General features: G+C 50.3%; 1 protein-coding gene across 2 annotated transcripts in view; it reads left to right on the top strand.

The window, feature by feature from the left end:
* Positions 1 to 19,458, top strand: part of TTLL4 (tubulin tyrosine ligase like 4) — a 26,154-nt gene extending 6,696 nt beyond the window's left edge. For both annotated transcript variants that reach the window (XM_069020907.1, XM_069020906.1), the window contains exons 2-19: positions 247 to 1,515; positions 2,193 to 2,302; positions 2,731 to 2,794; positions 4,735 to 4,859; positions 5,253 to 5,363; positions 6,238 to 6,314; positions 6,947 to 7,141; positions 7,225 to 7,307; positions 8,394 to 8,522; positions 9,143 to 9,265; positions 10,765 to 10,863; positions 11,418 to 11,552; positions 12,288 to 12,425; positions 14,236 to 14,338; positions 14,892 to 15,102; positions 17,334 to 17,404; positions 17,994 to 18,076; positions 18,863 to 19,458. In XM_069020907.1, the coding sequence (XP_068877008.1) occupies positions 269 to 1,515; positions 2,193 to 2,302; positions 2,731 to 2,794; positions 4,735 to 4,859; positions 5,253 to 5,363; positions 6,238 to 6,314; positions 6,947 to 7,141; positions 7,225 to 7,307; positions 8,394 to 8,522; positions 9,143 to 9,265; positions 10,765 to 10,863; positions 11,418 to 11,552; positions 12,288 to 12,425; positions 14,236 to 14,338; positions 14,892 to 15,102; positions 17,334 to 17,404; positions 17,994 to 18,076; positions 18,863 to 19,004 (3,246 nt within the window). In that variant the 5' untranslated portion in view covers positions 247 to 268 and the 3' untranslated portion in view covers positions 19,005 to 19,458. The remainder of the gene's footprint in view (positions 1 to 246; positions 1,516 to 2,192; positions 2,303 to 2,730; positions 2,795 to 4,734; positions 4,860 to 5,252; positions 5,364 to 6,237; positions 6,315 to 6,946; positions 7,142 to 7,224; positions 7,308 to 8,393; positions 8,523 to 9,142; positions 9,266 to 10,764; positions 10,864 to 11,417; positions 11,553 to 12,287; positions 12,426 to 14,235; positions 14,339 to 14,891; positions 15,103 to 17,333; positions 17,405 to 17,993; positions 18,077 to 18,862) is intronic.

Here is a 19,458-nt window from a genome sequence, read left to right as displayed (position 1 = left end):
TTACACGGTGCAAGCTTTCCTGCAGATGGCCCTCCCTACATTTTTCTTTGCATCCTCTGGTTTCATGTGAGATGCCAGCTGTTCTTTGACTTGGTCTCAGGAGGCTCTTGGTGAGCTCAGTAGATAGGAGATGTGTTTTTCATCCTGCAAGAAAAGCAGCTCACCCTGCTTTCCTCATGTGGCATTGGGCTGGGTGCTGTGCCCTGATAGGGCAATAGTGTCTTTCATGCTGTCCTCTTGTTTCAGACCAGCAGAGATGCTTCTGTAGATGACTGATGTGCTTGTGCCTCACGTGCTATGGCTCTACATGGCGTCTGCAGGACCAGACCATGCTAATCTGGGCCCCAAACAGCAGAAGAGCATTGGGCTGGTGTCAGGCACCCTTCTGGCAGAAAGACCTCAACCGTGCTGGACCTGGCGGCTCGCTCAGCAGCAGGCAAAACCCGTCTGGAATTTAGAGAAGAGATATGTGAGTGCTTTCCAGGATCGCATGCTGCTGCCCTCGGGGATCCCTCTGCAGCAATCCTGCTTCTTGCGTTCACCATCGCTATGCCATGTGCAGCCCACTGAAGACACCCTTCGCAGCCCTCCAGACACTGGCTCTGTCACGGGAAGGGTGATGTCTTCCATGCTGATGGAGACCTGCCTGCTGGCAGAGGAGCGTCCTGGGACTGGGGTCAAAGGCTCTGCCCTCAGCTCAGGTCAGCAGGCTGCCAGCTCCTGTAGACCAGTGCTCAGTAACAGCTCCTTCCTACGGCCAAGCAGTGCTAAAGTGCCTTTTCTGCAGTCACTGAAGATTAAAAAGGTGGAAAACACCCGGAGTTTTCCTGCTGCTTCACAGTCCCACTCTGGGGACACTAGAGACAGCTTCCCTAGCAGCCTGATCAACAGAGCAGTGATGAACAGCAACCTTGTGTCAGAACAAAACACAATCCCCTCCCTTACCCCTGTGCCAAGCAGTGTGATCCTCAGGAAGGACCAGTGCTCATGGGAGGACGCTAAGGGGAGACTTCACAGCTCAAAAGAGAAAGAACCAGAGAAGAGCCTCTTGAAGGCTGTGCAGCAGCTACCTAGTCAGGCTGCCACAGGCAAAGGCTTTGGGTGCCAAGTCGAAAGTTCTGGCCTTATGAATGTGGGCAGCCTGTCCAACTGGAACAGCAGGAGGAGGCAGCACGTCGGAGCGCAGATCACCCGGAAAGAAAGCATCACTCCCCTGAACATGGAGCTGGGGAGCCATCGCCTTAACAGTAACTCGAGCCTTACGGGCACCTGTGGGGCCATTGCCCACACTAAGCAGATCAGCCCCCATTCCTTGGCTTTGGGTGCTGGCGCTCCCGACTGCAGCACTGGCTGCTGTCCTGTGGGCATGCTGAGCCCTCAGTGTGTTGGGGACCAGGTGGCGAAAACAGAGCCTTTGCACTCGTCTGCCATCTCTGAAGTGGCAGCACAGGTGTCCACCATCCAACTGGAGAAAGAGGAGAAGCAGGCCCAGGCTGTGGTCCCAGGAAAGCTTAAGTAAGTAGAGGCAGGAGGAGGAGGGAGTTTATGGCAGGATGTGCTGGGCTGGTGGTTGTGTTTGCATGTGTTGGGAGAGGAAGCACTGTGGGCAGTACGGGGTGGCCATAAGGATAACCATGGGCTGTGTCCATGAGCAAAACCCAACTGCTGCATCCTGGTGGATGGGTTGCCTTCCTGCAATCCCCAGCTTGACTCAGGCACTCAGGATGGCTCTAAGGCATTCCACCTTTGCCTTCAACCACAGCATGGAATTGCTGTGTGGGATTTCTAGTTTGTTCTCCTCAGTCAGGGGGCCCTGCCTGCAGTGGTAAGCTCTGCACATGTGTTGAATGAAGCCTGCTGTTGAGCCAGGCCTTCCTAGTCAGAGACATGGGTTCATAAAAGACCACAGCTAATACAGGATAGAGAGGGTGTGAGGATGTGGAGCTCCTGCTCTCCTGCTGGGAGAAGGGTGCCCTTGTTCCTCTTCTTTCTAGCTGCTCTGGAACACGTTCCTTGTCAGCGTGGTCTGGGGCCTCTCCATCTTGCTAGCTTGGGGTGAGTGCTCTCAGCACTGGAGAGGACAGTGCCCTCATTCCCCTGCCCACATTATCTCATGCTGCCTCATGGGCTACTGGGTTTTTGGCCCCAGAAACCATGTGGCATTCCTTTTGATGTGATGTCCTTTGTCCCAGTGCTACTGCTGAGAAGTCACTGCTGGAGCTGAGCCATCCCCATGATGAAGCAGAGGAAGAACTTCCTGATGGCCTGTATGAGAGCTACAGTCAAGAGGAGTATGAGGACAGTGAGTGCTGGTTCCCCAGGGAAGGCTGTGCTCCATGCCTCAATGTGGGGAGTGCAGGAGCTGTCTGGGAGCTGGGGGTGAGCACAGCTGCCCTGCTGTCTTACATTCATGCTGTCATTTCAGAATGTACTGAACCTAAAAGTGCTGTAACAGCAAGGAGGAACTGAATCGGTTCCTTTGGGGAGCAAGCTAGGGCTAACCACTGTCCTTCTCCAGAACTTACCCATCTCCTCTCAGTGCAGGGCTGTCAGCTCTGCTCCCTTCCCTGTTTTTTATGACACCAGTTGGTGGGCAAAAGCCAGGATCCAAGGATTTGGGGCATTTGGAACGTTCTTTCCCCTGGAGCATTTGTTTTCTCTCTTCCTTTCCTAACTCTGTGTGCATTCACTCCTCATGGAGACAAAACTTGAATTTGTTCACTCCTGCAGGTGACTCGGATACTTCCTCTGATGCTGATGAGTCATCCAGTGGCTCCATGACTCCTGTATCCAGGTTAGTAGCTGTAAACAGTGCACTGAGCTTGGCATATTTGTCCAGACTTGTCCCAGGACCCAAGGGAATGGCCTGAAGTTGTGTCAAGGGAGGTTTAGACTGGCTCTTAGAAAAAGGTTCTTCACCCAAAGGGTGGCTGGGCACTAGAACAGGCTTTTTTGGAAGTGGTCACAGCACCAAGCCTGACAGTTCAGAAAACATTTGCACAATGTTCTCAGGCACATGGAGTGACTCTTGCGAATGACCCTGTGCAGGGCAGGGTGTTGGACTCGATGATGCTTGTGGGTCCCTTCCAAATCAGCATATTCTGTGATTCCATCATCTTTGCCCTCCGTGGTGACAGAGGAGACGGTAGCATGTGGGGTAAAGGAATGAAGGTAGGAACAGATGTCCCAGCCAAAGCGAGTTTTCTTGCTACCCTGCAGACTAGAACTACCTCTCTTGCTACAGGCAGCAGCCTGTAAAGTGCTAAGGGTGCATCTACTGCAGCAAAACAGGGGTCTTAATTTCACTGGCACTGCCAGTTGCTCAGTTAGGTTTACTGGATTAAATTGTACTCTTGCAAAGTCATTGCCTGGCAGATGAAGCAGAGTGGAGGTGTCCTGGGCCAGAGATTGCAAAAGCTCCTTGGAGTTTTGTGTCTCAGCATAGCATCCTAGAAACAAGTACTGGAGCCTGGGTTTCTGTAGCTTTTGGGAGAATCTTTTGGGAGGATTGGTCAGCCTGCGGTCATCGGAGCCCTACCTTCCTGACTCTTGGCTGACCTTCATTGGACCTCTTTTTGCCCATCTAGCAGTGGGAGCTGGTCTTGCACCAGGGCTGCCTCAGGCTTTGTTGTCTGTCTGACAACTTGCTGCTTCCCATTGTGTCATTGCTAATCTGGGTGGCAAGCAAGGCTTTCTGTGAGCAAATGTTGAGCCTTAGGGTGCTGCAGGGCTCTGGGTGTGCACATGTGGTTGTGAAAGTCCTGCTGAGGTGATGCAAACTGGCCCAGCAGCTGTGTCTGGCAGGATGTGTCTGGTTGGCCTCTGGGGGAACTAGTGCTTGGGCCAAATGTCTGCAAGGACAGAGGGATGTTGACCTCTTCTTTGTGCAGGCTGTGTGTGGGCCTGGGCTTGAAACCTTTGCAGCTGTCTCCTGCCTTCAGTTTGTTTTGGGCAAAACCAATTTTGTGCCAGAGAATGTTAACCAATATAATCCTTTGCCAATTAACAAAGTTATTGATTTCAGTACTGGAAAGGGAAAAAAATAACCAAGGACTTCAAGAAAACACCTCTTCTTCCCCTATCATGGTCTGCAACCCTTTTTCCACAGGCTACACTCAGTCCCTTCAGTGAGGCAAGGGGTGGCCTGTGAGACTGGGGATAGTGTGCTGTAGTTCCTTTTCTTTTGCTGCTCTTTGTTCCTTAGTGGATTGCTCTGGTGTGGCTCCTTCCACTGGCTGCAGTGGCTTATATTTGAGTATACATTCATTGCAAACTCTACTTTTCACATTATGACAACTTTAATAGAAACATTACAAATTCTACCCCTCCTTCCAGGTATTGGGGCTTGCTGTGGTAAGGTGTACGTACAATTGGTAAAACTCCATCCCTCTTCCCTGCAACACAGCAAAATCATGAGGATTGCAATTAAATCATATGTATTATGATCTCCACCCCCTGTTCCCTTGGACAAGGTTACAGGGTTTGTCACATGAAAAACTCCACTCCTTGCCCCAGAAAATCACAAACCCCAGAGTGGTTACTTGGCATGTGCATTCATTGCAGGCTCACCCCCTCATTGCTGCAGACCGAGTTACTGACCTTAGTGCCCATTGCTTGCACCACATTGCAACAATGGTGCAAATTCCTGATACCCAGATTAAGGCTCCTTCCAGCTTCCCCCTTCCTTTGTTACTTTTCACTTTTAGCCTGCTGCTACTGCTTCATCTTTCCTAGGAATTGCATCGAGTGCCTGGCTGAGCCTGCTGAGGCTCAAGACAAAATGCTCAAACCAGCTCTTGTCTGCAGTTTATTCCCTAATGTGCCTCCAACTATCTACTTCAGTACTCGGGATGAGACAGGTGAGCCAGGGTCTGTTGTCACATAGGGTGAGAGTGGCATGCCTGTTATTAGGGAGTAAGTGGTGCCAGCACAGAGCCTGGAGCAGGCTGGCAGTGGCTGCCCTTAACTCTTCCCATGAGCAGACCCAGCACTGCTGTGAGATCCAAATGACTGGAGTAAACTGTGCTGCTTCCATTGTCTGGAGCATGACTCAGGCTGCCACTAAATGTTCCAGTGTCCTGGATCTTCCCCAGCTGTGTAGTCTTCTGCTCCATGATTATTCTGCAATGGGGGCTACACACCCTTGTCTACAGGCCTGGTCCGTGTGTGGCAAACCATAAGAATTTTGCAGCTGTAGGAAATCCAAGTATTGTGTTTGTTTTCCTTCAGTCTTTAACTTTTTGCCTTCCTAGTGGAAAAGCTGCCTTGGGAGCAGAGGAAGCTGCTGCGATGGAAAATGTGCAGAGTCACGCCTAACATAGTGAAGCAAACCATTGGCAGGTCCCACTTCAGAGTCAGCAAAAGTAAGTTGGGGGAGGCAACATTGCATCCTTCCTTGCCTCCAGCCCATGGGCACAAGAAGGCAGAGTGCCTGTGAAGAACAAAGCAGAAGCAATACAGGCTGGGCACTGCAGGATGTTGGGTTCACAGTTTTGCCTGTCTGACCTGTAGTATTCAAGGTCAGAGCCTGATCTGCCTCTTGGCTTGTCCCTGGCATAGACCACAAGGACTTGCTCCTGGGCTGTCAGGAGCTGATGCAGATGTGAAGCAGTTTTGTTCTGGCTTGCCACTCTGAGGAGGCTGGTCCTCATCTACTGCCAGGCCCAGCACTGCTGCTCCTTGTCCCCATGTCCTGAGGAGGAAGCCATCTTCTCTGACCATAGCCAGAGTTCTCAGGGTTGGGAATCTTGTCGCTGAAGATATGTATGGGAGAAGTGCTGAGCATGTTATCTCCTGGAAGTATTTATGGGACTCCTGCATGTATCAGTAGACCTCTGCACAGACTATTTTATGGGTATAATGAGACATGGAGGGCAGAGGAAGTCCGAAGAAGTTTTGACATCCTACGTGTCCCTCTGCAGTGCAGCATTCATTAGCCAACTGCTTCATTTGCCAGCTATAAAGCAGAGAAGTCATGATGCTGGGGAATTAAAGGCATTCTTTTGACCTTGTGCCTCTTCAGGTCCTTGCAATGGTATATTTGCAAGGATATCACCCACTTGGTTTACTGGATGCCACTTACAGCCCTTGCTTTGGCAGCTTTGCAGTAGCGAGTATGAGTGCTGTGCAGCATCCCTGGCATGCTTCTGCTAGCCCAAGGAGATGGGGTGCTGTGGGTTGAGAGGGCATTATGGGTGGCAGGGTACTCGGTCACTGACTTTTCTGTTTTTCCTGCAGAAAGCAATGACTGGCTGGGTTGCTGGGGCCACCACATGAAATCCCCTGGCTTCAAAGCCATCAAGGAACACCAAAAGGTAGGGGATGTTTTGAGCTGACCTCCTTCATGTGCGTGGAGAGTGTGTTGGAAGCAATTTGGGTGCCCCTCTCCTCAGGGCCAGGTGTTAGCTGTGCAGGCTGTCCCTGCAGTGTCCCTTCCAGAACTGGGAGAGGAGTCCAAGAGACAGGCATAGCTGGATGAGTATCTCTGCTGTGAGGATGGTTCTTGTACAGACTGAGGCTGTAGCCAAATTGTGGGGTTTTTTGTGAGCTTCTCTAAATTCAGTCATTGCAGCCCTTCTTCTGGCAGAACTGAGGGGTAGGGACAGTGCCATTCCTGCCAGTGCAGCAAAGGGCATGTACCTTACTCAGATCACAGAACAGTCAGGTGTGGCTCATGGCTTGAGGAACCTGCAAGGGACCAAAGGCTTGGTATCTGTAACAAGTACATGCCTGTTCTGGAGAGCTGTGATGCCCTAAACTATGCGGTTTGTCCCTGCAAACTTCAGGAGTAGGTGGAATCAGTTTGAGTGCAATCTTGAGAGGGGAGCAAAGAGTGTCACTCTGCACCGTATTAAAAAAGGATGTATCCTCTGCCCAGGGAGCAGGAAGGGGTGGACAAGGAGTTGGGGAAGCAGAGAGATCTCATAGCATCTGTGTTCCTTTCTAGCTAAACCACTTCCCTGGTTCATTTCAAATTGGAAGGAAGGACCGTCTGTGGCGCAACCTGTTGAAGATGCAGGCTCGCTGTGGGAAAAAGGAGTTTAATTTCTTCCCTCAATCCTTCATCCTGCCCCAGGACATCAAATTACTCAGGAAAGCATGGGAGGAAGGAGCTAGCCGACAGAAATGGATTGTGAAACCAGTAAGTGTAAAGCAGAGCTCAATCCTTTGTCTTCTTGTAGGTGCAGGGAGATAATCTGATCCTTTCTTGTTTGTGTTTTGCAGCCAGCATCAGCAAGAGGCATTGGTATTCAGGTCATCCACAAATGGAGCCAGCTCCCCAAAAGGAGACCACTGCTAGTACAGAGGTGAGTGAATATAAAACCAAGGTTGACACACAGCCTGAGACCTCTTAGTGTCCTGTATCTCTGGCCAATTCTGGGCCCCTGCTGCTCTGTGGCAAAGCAGAGGTACCTGATTTGCATCTGGAGACTTCTCTGGAGACTGTCTGGGTATCCTGCTGCTGAAAGTTTGGCTCTGTCAGCTGCAGCTGGGCGTACTGGATTGCTGCTGTCTCTGCATATATATTTGAGGTCTCAGACACAAATTGGTTTCGTGAGCTTTTTGGAGCTTCTGTCTGGCAGGTGAGCAGCTTCAGCTCTGCTGTGATCCAGCTCCCACTGCTCTGTACTCTGGGGTTTGGCATGTTTGGAGACAAACAAACCTTACCCAGTTCACACAAGCACAGTGGGAAGAGAAGCCCCAGGGAAGAGGCAGTTGTCAAAGATTTGTTCTTATCCAAGTTAGAATGGTTCAGTAAGAGCCTCAGTGCATGTAGATGATAGTCAAAGGATTTTGTTGAAATAACAGAGTTCTCAATCTCCTTCCCCTTCTACAGAAAAGTGGAATAGTTCCTCTTGGTTTGAGGTTGCTTTCTGGGAAGATTCTTGTGAGGGCAGGAAAACTGCAGTGTTTGGCAGACAGGGAACTGCTGTGTTTGCTTGTTTGTTCTCCCTGTCCACTTTCCGTGCAAAGAGATAAACTTCCCTATGGAAAATCATGAACTTCTGGGATGAATAATCAAATGGTTTGAATTAAAATATCCAACTGTTTCTGCTCCCTGTACAAAACCATCTGTGGTGTACTGCATGTTTTAGATGTTCTTGAATGTTGAGATCAGTGTTGTGGGTGTGGAAAAGCTCCTGTGCCTTAGAACTGAAAAACATCTCTTCAAAATGGAACCGAGCAGAAGGAAACATTGTTGCTGCAGGAATTCCTCGTGAATGGGAGAGCTGCTCCTTCTCTCATTTTATCTGTGATGTGATTAACTTGGAAATGCTGTCCAAAAAGGCTTCTGCATCAACCCCTTGTTTTGCCAGGCCTTCTGAGTTAGGGGTTAGACATGTTCCTGCATATGGAAATCATAACCCTTATGTGCTTACTTCCCTCTGCAGATATCTGCACAAACCCTACCTCATTGGCGGGAAGAAGTTTGACCTGAGGCTCTATGTTTACGTCACTTGCTATGATCCCCTTAGGGTCTACCTGTTCAAGGATGGATTGGTTCGCTTTGCCAGCTGCAAGTAGGTTGTGCGGGAGAGCGGTGCTGGGGGCTGCCTTGGCGCTGAGGCATCTGTGGCTGTGATACCTGCTTTGGCCAGGGCAGGAGGGAGTCATCCCCTATAAGGGTGATGCTTAAAGCTGTATCTTGCTTGCTTAAGAAGCAGCGTGGAAACACACGGGGTCGCTGCAGGTGACTTTTGAAAGGGAATGTGAGACAATGCTGCCTGCCTCCAACCTTCCCAATGAAAGATCAGCTCAGTGTGAAGCAGTTCTTGAAATATGTTGTGCTTCATTCTGCATAAAAGCTGGCACACCAGAAACTGAGACGTTTCTTCCAGTTTTTATTGTATTGCCTCAGGCTGCTGCAGTTCCATCAGGGCTTCTGCTCACTGATGCTCTGGCTTTTATTTCTTGAGGACATACTGTGAGGGTGGGATTGCATTCCGCTGTCCCAAAGTGGCCTGTTCTGTCCCATGATTTGTTCCATTAGCTCTGAGCCTCTGGGGACAGAGAGCTCCAGGCAGCAGGGCTGGTGAGTGGCTGAGAGTGGTCTGAGATGAGAACAGAGTCTGCCTGCCTTGTGGCCCTGGGGACAGCCACTTCAGTCTTGGACTGCTTGTGCTCCTCTTGCCTCCACCAGGTACTCTTCCTCAATGGACAGCCTCAGCAACAAGTTCATGCACTTGACCAACTACAGTGTGAATAAGAAAAACACAGAGTACAAGTCCAACTCAGATGAGACTGCTTGTCAGGGACACAAATGGTAGGTGCTGCTTTTAGGGTACAAGGTAGCTCTTTCTATTTAGTGTTAAGTCAGACTTTCTTCTGTATTCTTACCCAAAACTTGAACTTGCTTTCTGTATCATCAGCTCCCATTTGGGAAACTGAAAGAGCAGAGTGATTTTAGCATGAGTTAGTGTCAATGGAATCCGGATGGTCACCTTGGCTTGTGACTCATCCTGTCCACTGCTGCTTGAACTGTAGTTGCTGTTCATCCTGCCTATGTCTGTGCTGTTCCCTGCTTCCAACGCTGCACTCATCTCTGCTCGTTCATCCCCTTCCCCTGTTGTGGGGGTGATGGGATGTGGTTAAAGCAGAATCTGATTGGTTTTTGTTAGAAATTGAATGGGTGATGCTTAAATTGGCTAGATGGGAGTTTCTGCCCATCTCACTCTTGACTTCTCTGTGGAGGCAGAGAAGGGGAGAGCCCCGGTTCAGAACTGTTAATTTATGTGCTACTCAGTGGGAATAGGAGCAGTGGTGCCATTTCTAGGCCCTTGGGAGGAGGGCTGCAATCTTGCAGGAGTTCCCATTCCTTGCTGTCCCATGGGTGAATGGATGCAAGCCCCAGGAACTTGTCTCTGATTCCATGGTGGTGTTTGAACCCTTTTAAAAATAGTGCAGGATAGAGTTCTCAGTTCTCAGCCTGGGCAGGGCTACTGCACTTCAACGGGAATTGAAGAAGGTGTTTTGCTGTGGTCAGTTTGCTTAGACCTGGACTCGCTACACAGTGGTCTCTTCCTCCACTGGGACTTTTAGCATGGTCTGCTGCTTCTCAGCAGCTGTAATTGCGTGGGGGTGGGATTGTGTGGGTTTTCCATACTTGCATGCAGTCAAAGCTGGCTGCTCCTATGTTAAAGATAAGTGTGGCTGTAATCCACTCCATCTTGTATGCAGGAAACATGACCTTTGGATTCCTGGCCATTAGCCACATGGTCTCACTTGAGAAATATCTGAGCATCCTTGGCTCAGTGTCAGGGTAGCTTGCAGCACTCAGTGTGGTGTGGGAAACTCCTGTAAAAGCAGAGATGCTCCCCCATACCGTCTTGTTACCCCCATTTTTCAGAAATGTTTTTCATCCCTGAAGCCCCAGTGAAGTGGCTTTAGCTAAAACATTTTTGGGGCCTTGTTGGATTCCTGCTGAGCTGCTTTGCAGTGCTGCGGGGGAAGGCCTGCAGGAAGGGGAGGTTTGCTGAGGACATGGAGGGGGAGGGAAGAGAAGATCTGGGCCTGACTTACCTAGCTCATGTGCTAATTTGGGACTGTTCTGAGAGAAGTTTATGACAGATTCATGTTCCTGGTAGCTTGGGCCTTCAAGACCAGGGGCCAGGCTGGGGAGAGTAGCAACCGGGAACTGAGAGGTTTGAGAATGTCAGGAGGATTGCCATGCTGGGGAACAGTGCTGTCAGGGTTCCCCTCTGTTGCTTTTGCCACTATCAGCAAGGGGCTACAGAGCTACCTCCTTTGCTTTCCTTCTCCCAGGGCACTCAAAGCTCTCTGGAGTTACCTGACCCAGAAGGGAGTTAACAGTGAGGCCATCTGGGAGAAGATTAAGGACATCGTTATCAAAACCATCATTGCGTGAGTCTTGGCACCCCTTGCTCTGTGTCTCTGTGAGGTGCACCCTGTTCCCTTTGACTGTCCTGTCCCTTCTCAGCCTGGTCCTTTTGCTCTTAATTGAAATGGTATCACTGCTGTTGGCTTCAGTATTTCTCTGTGGATCCTCCTTTCATCCTGTTACTTATGCTCCTGCTGCAGTAGCTGCAGTGGGTAAACAGACCTTACATTTCCCTGACCTGCCTGAAGGCCAGGAAGGTGCGGTGTACCCAGAATTGCCCGGCTTGCCACCTTCTCCCCTGCTTTGCCTGGGAGCCTGAGAGAATGGTCCCTGGTGCAGGATGAATCCTGTATTTAGAGGTGGATGCTACCTGACAGAGCAGGGATGCTCAGGATGCAGTGCTGGATCCATACGTGATGAAGCAGCAGCAACTCACAGGCCCGTGTTGGTCCCTCAGCCCACCCGCTCCCACAGCACGTGGCTGCATTATGCTTCCAGAACTGTCAGCATGTGCTGTGATCAGCCAGAGCTCTGCTGTCTGACTGTTGGAAACAAGCATTCTTTTCTTGGCTTGCAGTTCTGAGCCCTATGTGAACAGCCTGGTGAAGATGTACGTGCGCCGACCATATTGTTGCCATGAGCTGTTTGGGTTTGATATCATGCTGGATGAAAACCTCAAGCCCTGGATCTTAGAAGTCAACATTTCCCCAAGGTAAAGCATATTCTGAGCCACAGCAGAGTGGATAATGGCCTTTCTTTTACTAAAAAGTGTGTTTGGCTTGTGATGTCCCCTGTAGCCTGTGCTGAAAGACCATGGGCTTTGAAGCTTCTCTCTCCAGATTGCAGGAATCAAAGCACTCCCTGTCTGTGAAAGCAACATTCATCTGCAGTTCAGAAAGCTTTGCTGGGCATGCTCCAGCTAGAGCCAGGGAAGAGTATGTTAAAAAAGGAAGGCCAAGGAGGGATGTGTCTTGTACAGAACGGGTGATGGCAGAGATTTCTTTGCGTGGGCAGAAGCAATCAGCAGTTCCACTGCCTCGTGCACCATTCTTTGCTTCCTGACGGCACCCGGCCGTGTGGTGCCGGCTGTGCAGGCAAGGCTGGGAGCTGCAGTGTAACTGAGCATGGCCCCTCCTGTCTGCAAGAGTGGGTGGGCATGAGCTGTACACAGAGCCATGGTCCAACACAGGGCTCTGGGGATGGACTTAGCTATTTATAGCAAACCTGGGAAGAGATGGAAAAATTAACTATTTCTGATTGGAAGCCCCCCCTTCAAAGAACTGTTGTCAGGATTTTTCTCTCAGTGTCTTACGGCTGGTTTGATGAGACAAGGGACAGGCTGGTGTTTGTATCCCAGTCAGTAATAACCCAGAGATTGCATTTGGGGCCATGGGGCTCAACACCTCTATTCTAGCACTCAGGCTGCTGTGATGCTTCTTCTCTGCAGCCTCCACTCCAACTCCCCACTGGATGTGAGCATCAAGGGCCAGATGATTCGGGACCTCCTCAACCTCGCTGGCTTTGTTCTGCCCAGCATGGACAGTGTGGCCTCACGGACACAGATAAGAAGTGGCTCTACCTGCAGGTCAGCCCCCTTCTCTGTCAGAGAAGCAGGCTTTTTTCTTGCAGGATTTCATCTTGGGGGCTGCTTGGAGCCCAGCAAGTGCTGGCTTCTAGCTGTTGAGAGCCTGTGCTTGCTGGTGCTTCAGCTATGGGTCCAAAAAACTTGCCTCATTGCCTGAGTATCTGGTTCCTCTGGTCTTTTCAAGGCAGAAGGATTTATGCCCTCTCTGCAGGTCCATAGTTGGAAGTGAGGCCAATGTAATTTTTGCTTGCTCTGCAGTTAATCAAGTCGTTCTCTCTCGTCCTTCCCCTGCCAGAGCTAATATGATGCTAGGTCTCGCTGCCTCTCTGTTTGCTTGGAAAACTGGCTGGCTCTGTTGGGGTTGGATCCACTTACCCTCTGACTTACCAGAATTGACATGCTGCTGCCTGGAGCAAGAGGAGCACCTGTTATTTTGCAAATGCTGGAGTTATCAGTTCTTTAGGCAGGACTGCAGGTGGCACATGCTGCCAGCCTGTAGGTGGAGGTGTGCACAGTATTACTTTGCAGCTAACATGATTGTTTTGTGCAGAATGCTAATTCCTGGGTATGTGTCCAGCCAGGCCCCTAATCCTTCTATGTTTCACTACAGCTAGGGCTTATCCTGGTTTCAGGATAGGCTGAAAGGAAACCAGTCTGTTCCCTGCAGCAGAGTGGCTGCTGGCCATATGTCACCAAAGGATCAGCTTGCTGGGTTAAGCACCAGCATGCAGTGATGTGTGGGCATGCCAAAACATGGGACTCTTGCCCTCTGAGTGCCCTGTGCCTTTAGTGGAGAAGCTTGGAACATGGGCCTGTTCCAGATGGGGAGCTCTCACCAGCTCATCTGCGGTGCTTTGATCACACGCTGGTTTGCCACTTCCAGTGGAAGTGCTGAAGGGCAGGTGTCCTCAGAGGGACCTGCAGGGGATTAAGCGGATCCTTAACATGGTTCAGATGATGCATTACCAGATTTCTTGCATCCAGGGGCAAGCTTGTTTAACTCTATCTCCTGCCCTGGGAAGCATATGGAGTTTTCCACAGGTGGGCAGAATTCCAGATCTGTGTGTTACCCAAGCACCATGCAGCACACTCAAGGTTCTGCTCTTTTTGTTTAGATCTGCACATAACTAATAAATTTTGCAGCAGCAGAACAAAAAAGCTACGTTGATAGATGGGTTAAAAGGTTTTCGACAAGTATCTCCCAGATTCTGGCATCCACAAATGGTTCAGTTGGTGCTTAGAATAGACGGTTGCTGGTCAGATAGTACAGAAGGCCAGGACTTCCCATGACATGTGTCTGAATTTGTGTCCTGAGAGTACTTGGATATTGCCAGAGGAAGTTTTTGATCTAAGAGTTCTCTTCTTCTTGTACAGTACCAGTACTGAGTACTTGTACCCCCATCCCTGTGCTTGCAGTTAGGGAGCTGTGTTCCAAGTGGGATGTACACATGAGATCCCATGAGGCTTCATGTGCTGTGAATCAGGTCACGGTGTATCTTTGACCCTCTTGCATCCTATGTGAGTGTGAGGTGATGGCTCATCTTTTGGATGAAGGAACACTGAAATGCCTTAGTGAGGAGCTGGCAGAGCCCTCCCAGTTTCCCAGCCCACATCCTTCCTGGTTTCTGTGCTGATGCACAAGGCCATGGATGCATCACTGATCTCAGAACTAGTGAAATCCTTGGAGAAAGTGTTCTCTCCTCCATGGCATTTTCATGAGGATGTCTCAGAAGCTGCTGGGAGCAGCTCTGCCATGACAGGACTTTGTCTTCTCCACTTAAATGCTCTATTGCCTCTCTTGTGTCCTCAGTCTGGGCAATGCTTTGAAGGAGAAGCCCAAGCCAGTATCTGAGCATTTCAGAGCAGAGAAGATGAAGAAGGCCTATTACTTGATGCAGAAGATACCTGACCAGGTACGAAACAACCTCCCCTGTTACTTGCACCATCATGCCAAGCCCATGTCCCAGCCAGTCCCACAAGTCTATCCCTTGTCCGTTTTCAGATTGTGCTCTTCTCTGGGGTCAAGTAGATGATGGGGTGCACTTGGGCTCCAGTGGGTTACAAGACAGTTGGTCGGAAATAAACTGAGCTTGCTTAAGCCACTGTCTCACTGACTCATCTGTACATTAAAATAGGTGTGTGCTAAAGGGGCACATTACTCACCAGTCCCCAGAGTCTGAGCACTGCCTGTTCCTCCTTATGTATCTGTGCAGCTCTTAACAGCCTTTGCCAGCTGACCCCGTGCAGGTCACTAGAGCCATTGGCCTTGTGTGCTTCCTGGCAGTGTGTTTAAGAGAGGCTGGGCTGCAGAATTGGGGTTCTCTTCAGTTCTGTGCAGTGTTGGTGTCACCATTGAACCTAGATTCCTTCAGTTTCCATGTGGCCTGTATCCCAAAGATCTCAGACACATGGAGACCTCTGCCTGAGAGATGCTTCTCCCTGACCTCGGGTTGCTCTTGTCTGCAGGATTTTTATTCTTCTGTCTTGGACATCCTGACTCCAGATGATGTTCGCATCCTGGTGGAGACAGAGGATGAGTATTCCCGACGTGGGCAGTTCGAGCGGGTGTTCCCCAGCCACATCTCTATGCGGTACCTGCGCTTCTTCGAGCAGCCTCGTTACTTTAACATCCTGGTGACCCAGTGGGAGCTCAAATACTACTTGAATAGACACAAAGGTAACTGCCCTCCTAAAGCCTGGCACAGCCACCTGACTCAGGCAGGCTGCCTGCCAGCAATCGTGGGAGACTTCTGAGCTATGCATGTTGAGGGGGAGCTGCCTGCCTGCATACTAACCCCTAGGAAATGTGTTACCTTCCTAGACTGCTTCAAATATCACAAAAAGCTTATTCTAATTTCATGAGAGCTGATGACTGTTGTGGTACACACAGCACCAGCACTTCTAGGTGCCCTGGGCATGAAGCAGACTGAGATTTTGTCTTCAGCCTGTAGCTCTGGTTTCTTACTGTGTTCCTCTGCTCTCTTTTGAGGGAGAAACAGCAGGAATTGCTGGGCTTTGCTCCTGACAGGTGATCTGTGAAGGAAAAATTGGGCCTATTCCCTGGTCTCCTGCAGCTTTCTAATTGAAGAAAAACAGCGTACAGATGGAAATTTTTCCTAAACACTAGAAATCTAGCTAACATTTCCATCCTTTCAGGACACAACTCTGTATTTTAATAAAAAAATTACCCTTTAACAATGCATAGCTGCACTGGACCAATTCCTTCTCACCCAGATTGTCTCTATCAGGGCAGCAGTGGAAGCTGTTTGGGAGAGAGAGTCAATGAAGTCTAGCATGAGGGGTTAGAGAAAATAAAAAGACTGGCTCAGGGCTTTCCATCCAATATCTGATCTAGATGGAGAGGTTTCTGGAGGAGCTGGCCCTCCACTGCAGTGACTGTACGTGTACTCCTCACCTGGCTATCAAGGAGAGAAAGAAGAAAAATGCTCTTGTCACTTTTCACTGGTGTTAAAACAAATATCAAAGGGGTCAGTAACAATCTTTCACAGAGAGATGGTAACATCATAGCCTTCTCTGGCTGTGCTGTCAGCATGTGTCATCCTTTGCCTTGCTAGTATCTTTGTTGGATGATCTCCCATCAACTGGAAGAAAGATTCTGTCATCGTTCTCACTGAAGTGCTGCCCTGAACTTTGCCGCTCAGGCAAGGGTCCTGATTCAGTGCTCCAGCTTCCCCAAAGAAGCCAAGCGAGTAGATTTGCTCTATCCTATCCTTGCTCTTTAGCTCTGATTGGAACCCATCCTCCCCCTGTCCCCTTCCTGTTCCCCTGTGTTCCATGCAGCACTCCTCTTTCCCTAGCCAGCAAGATGCAAAGCCCAGGCTGGTGCACAGACCCAGGACAAGGCATCCAAGCTGCCCTGCTCCCCTCAGCCCCCAATGTGTAGGGGTTTTTTTTACAAGGTTCTGGGACTTGCAGAAAGATCACCAAGGAACAGGCCTTGGACAGCAAGGATTTCTCCTGGTATCCTATAATCTCAGCTGGACAGCATCAAGTTCCTAGCCATTGCTCTTCTGGTTCTTAATTCTCAAGCCACCCTAGTCTTCTGCTATGATCCTAAGGCTCTTAAATAAGAAAACAGGATGGGAGTAGTCCTGGATTTCTCAGTATTTCTGGGTTGGCCAAGAGCAGGGTGCTTGGCTGTAGTGGGGACAGCTAGCAGGAAGCTAGCTGGAGGATTAAGCTGGAGGAAGTGGAGCCTGTTCAGTGCAGTTGAACACATGGCTCTGCTTCAAGATGACCTTGCCATACTCTGGAGCACCACGTCTTGTGTGTGGTGAGAGGAATGGTCCCTTCCAGTCACACCAGCGATGAGATTGGCCTGTGCCAGTCTTGCACTCCCTCAGGGATGAAGTCTCAGCTCATGTTGAGCTCTGGATGAGGAGGGAGGAGATGACGCACTGGGATGCTGCACCTGATCGGTGCTGTGCAAGGAGGAGGTTACCTGAGCTGCCCTCCTCTGGGAAAGGGGTTGATGACAGCAAAGCCGCTCTACATTTGCACTGTGGGAACTTTCACCTGTGCAGCCTAAATCAGGTGCTGCTGTTGGCAGGCACCGGGCTCAGGGGGACAGCCAATCCGGTCTAATTTGGCAAATCCTGTGTTGCCCCAGTTTCCCTGTTTCACTTAGCCTGCTGCAAGGAATGTCTTGGCTCCCTGGGAGGAAGGCAAGCACTGCAGCAGCCCACGCACTGATGTTTGCTCGTACAAAGGGTGAACGCCCTTGATTTACCCCGTGTTTACTGGCGCTCAAGCACGTGTTCAAGTAGTTATTGCATAGCATGTTCTGTGTGGTCAGTGCAGCATATTTGCATGCCCTGAACTGGGAAGGCTTAACTCTCTGTAAACCTGACTGTTCATTCTCACTTCTTGTTTTCTGTCACTTCCCAGGTCTGGAGCTACTGAAGAACTGGTGTGTCAAAGGGTACCACACTGGGGCAGGGACAGATTTGGCCCAGATGGTGCGTATAACTGTGGGTAAGGTAGGCAGAGATGGTTGTTTACCTGCACAGAGCTGGGTAGAGAGCCTGCTTGGTCTCCTTCCTCTGACTCCTGTCTTACCTGTTTGCCTTCTTCCCTCTTTGCCAAGGCCTCCAGGAGTCTGGAATAACCCATGCCGCCCTATTTCCCACAAACATGAAATCATGAACAGTATATCAGATCTGCAAGTATTTTGCATCTGAATATCCTTGGGTGTACTGGGCACAGCCCTACATATTTGCACTTGTCCTGCCCATTGTTCCCCTCTACAAGGGAGTCATCTCTTTCTGTCACTCCCGTGCCTTACAATAGAATGATCCTCTGAAAGAAACCTACTGTTTTGACCTCGAGATGCTCTACTCCCACTTTCAGCAGAGGGATTCATTAGGCAGAGAGCAAAGATTGCTCTGTTTGCTATTCTGGGAACAGTCTGGTGGCAGTGACAATGCGCAGCAGTGAGGCAGCTCTAGCTGAAGATCTCTAGGGCAGTCTATGGCAAAGCACAGCAGGCTTGAGGGATTTTTGCCATGACTTAAATAGCCTTTCTCTTGTCTTTCTCTCCTCCCACAGTGGTCATTGCCAAAGTCATTCTTTCTCCAGAAGAGTAGTGTTCAATCGAACAGCTTCAGCAAACTGGAACTGGGCAGACTGGGGTGAGTTTGCGCTGGCTGTGATGTTCATGGTGTTCATAGCGTGGCTTTAGGACTGGTGTCCTGGTAGAGAACTGGTGGCCCAGAAACACAGTTTTATTTAAGGGGAGAGGAGCAGGTTGGTTTGCAGGCTCTGAAGCCTCTGCTCTCTGGAGAGCTAACAGATGGGGCTGGCATGATGTCTGTGCAACTGGGCATGTCTCCTTGGCACTGTACACCCAGCTTGGATGGGAATGAAGCTCCGAACAGCCAGATCAGGTGATGTTTGGAGCTGTCATGATCAGAACATGCTGACAAGATATTCCCCGCATTGGAACCTGTATCACTTCTGTGGGCACTGATGTGGTTAACAGTGAGCAGAGGCTCTCAGCTGCAGCACTGACTGGGGAAACAGTGAGGCCTCCAGGTCTGTTGAAGCTCCCAGCTTCCCCGAGCAAAGCTGGGCTGCTGACAGCTTCCTGCAGAGGTGGAGGACTGGAGTTTGTTTAGGTGAGCCAAAGTGAAGGGGAGGCACATCCCTGGTCTCTGGTGCTAAGGGGAAGGGACATCTCTGATCCTGTGCTGAGGCCAGGGTGGAGTTGGGTTTACACACAGACGGGGAGATTTAAGTCACACTGATATTGGGATACCAGCTGGGGTGAGTAGTGCTGCCTGGGATGGGAGATGCAGTAGATGAGCCTGGCAGCCCTATCTCCATGTGTCATGATTTAGCAGATGATTATTGCACCGTGGTCCTTTTGGTCCTTTCTCATTGTCCCTAAGAAGCTCAGGGTCTCCTTTTTTCTGTAGCACATGCCTCTCTTCAGCTGGTGAGGATCTCACGAGATGCCTGGAGCCCAGCCCTACTCAGAGCTTACCTCTCAACAAGTGCACTGGTGGAGCCGACCAGAGACCTGCTGGCTGCCTCTCTGACACCACCCTGGTGATGTGACCAAGCAGCCACCGTCCCTCCCTGGGGACACATCGACCTACCTCAAAGGAAGAGACAGGAGCTAGCTCTGTAGAGCAAGGCTGTGGGAGCTCCTCACACTGCACACTTGCTTGTGGGGCTGGTTGTAGAGAGGGATGTTTTCCTGGGCAAAGAGAAGACCTGAGTGACTTCAGTTTCTAAAACAAGTGGAAAAACAAGAGGAAGTGCGGGTTATCTGGCCTTTTTTCCTAGACTGTTCTTAAAGCCTGAGATGGTGGTTTCTTTGCTGCATGGGAGCTGGCTGAGCCTGCCCTTCTTGTCCCCAGTTAGCATGGGCTGAGTCCTTGCTCACCTGTATCTGTGTCCTGAGTCACTGGCAGCTGAGTCTGCTCTTGCCCTGCTGCAGCCTGGCCCCTGGAGAAAAGTCCCCAGCCACTACCCCACTCCTGGGAGGGAGTAAAACTGCCCAGTTTTA

Source organism: Aphelocoma coerulescens, chromosome 7 (genome assembly GCF_041296385.1).
Source record: "Aphelocoma coerulescens isolate FSJ_1873_10779 chromosome 7, UR_Acoe_1.0, whole genome shotgun sequence".
NCBI classification, from domain to species: domain Eukaryota; kingdom Metazoa; phylum Chordata; class Aves; order Passeriformes; family Corvidae; genus Aphelocoma; species Aphelocoma coerulescens.
The sequence above is the reverse complement of the archived record's forward strand: the minus strand, read 5'-3'. Positions and strand labels throughout refer to the sequence as shown.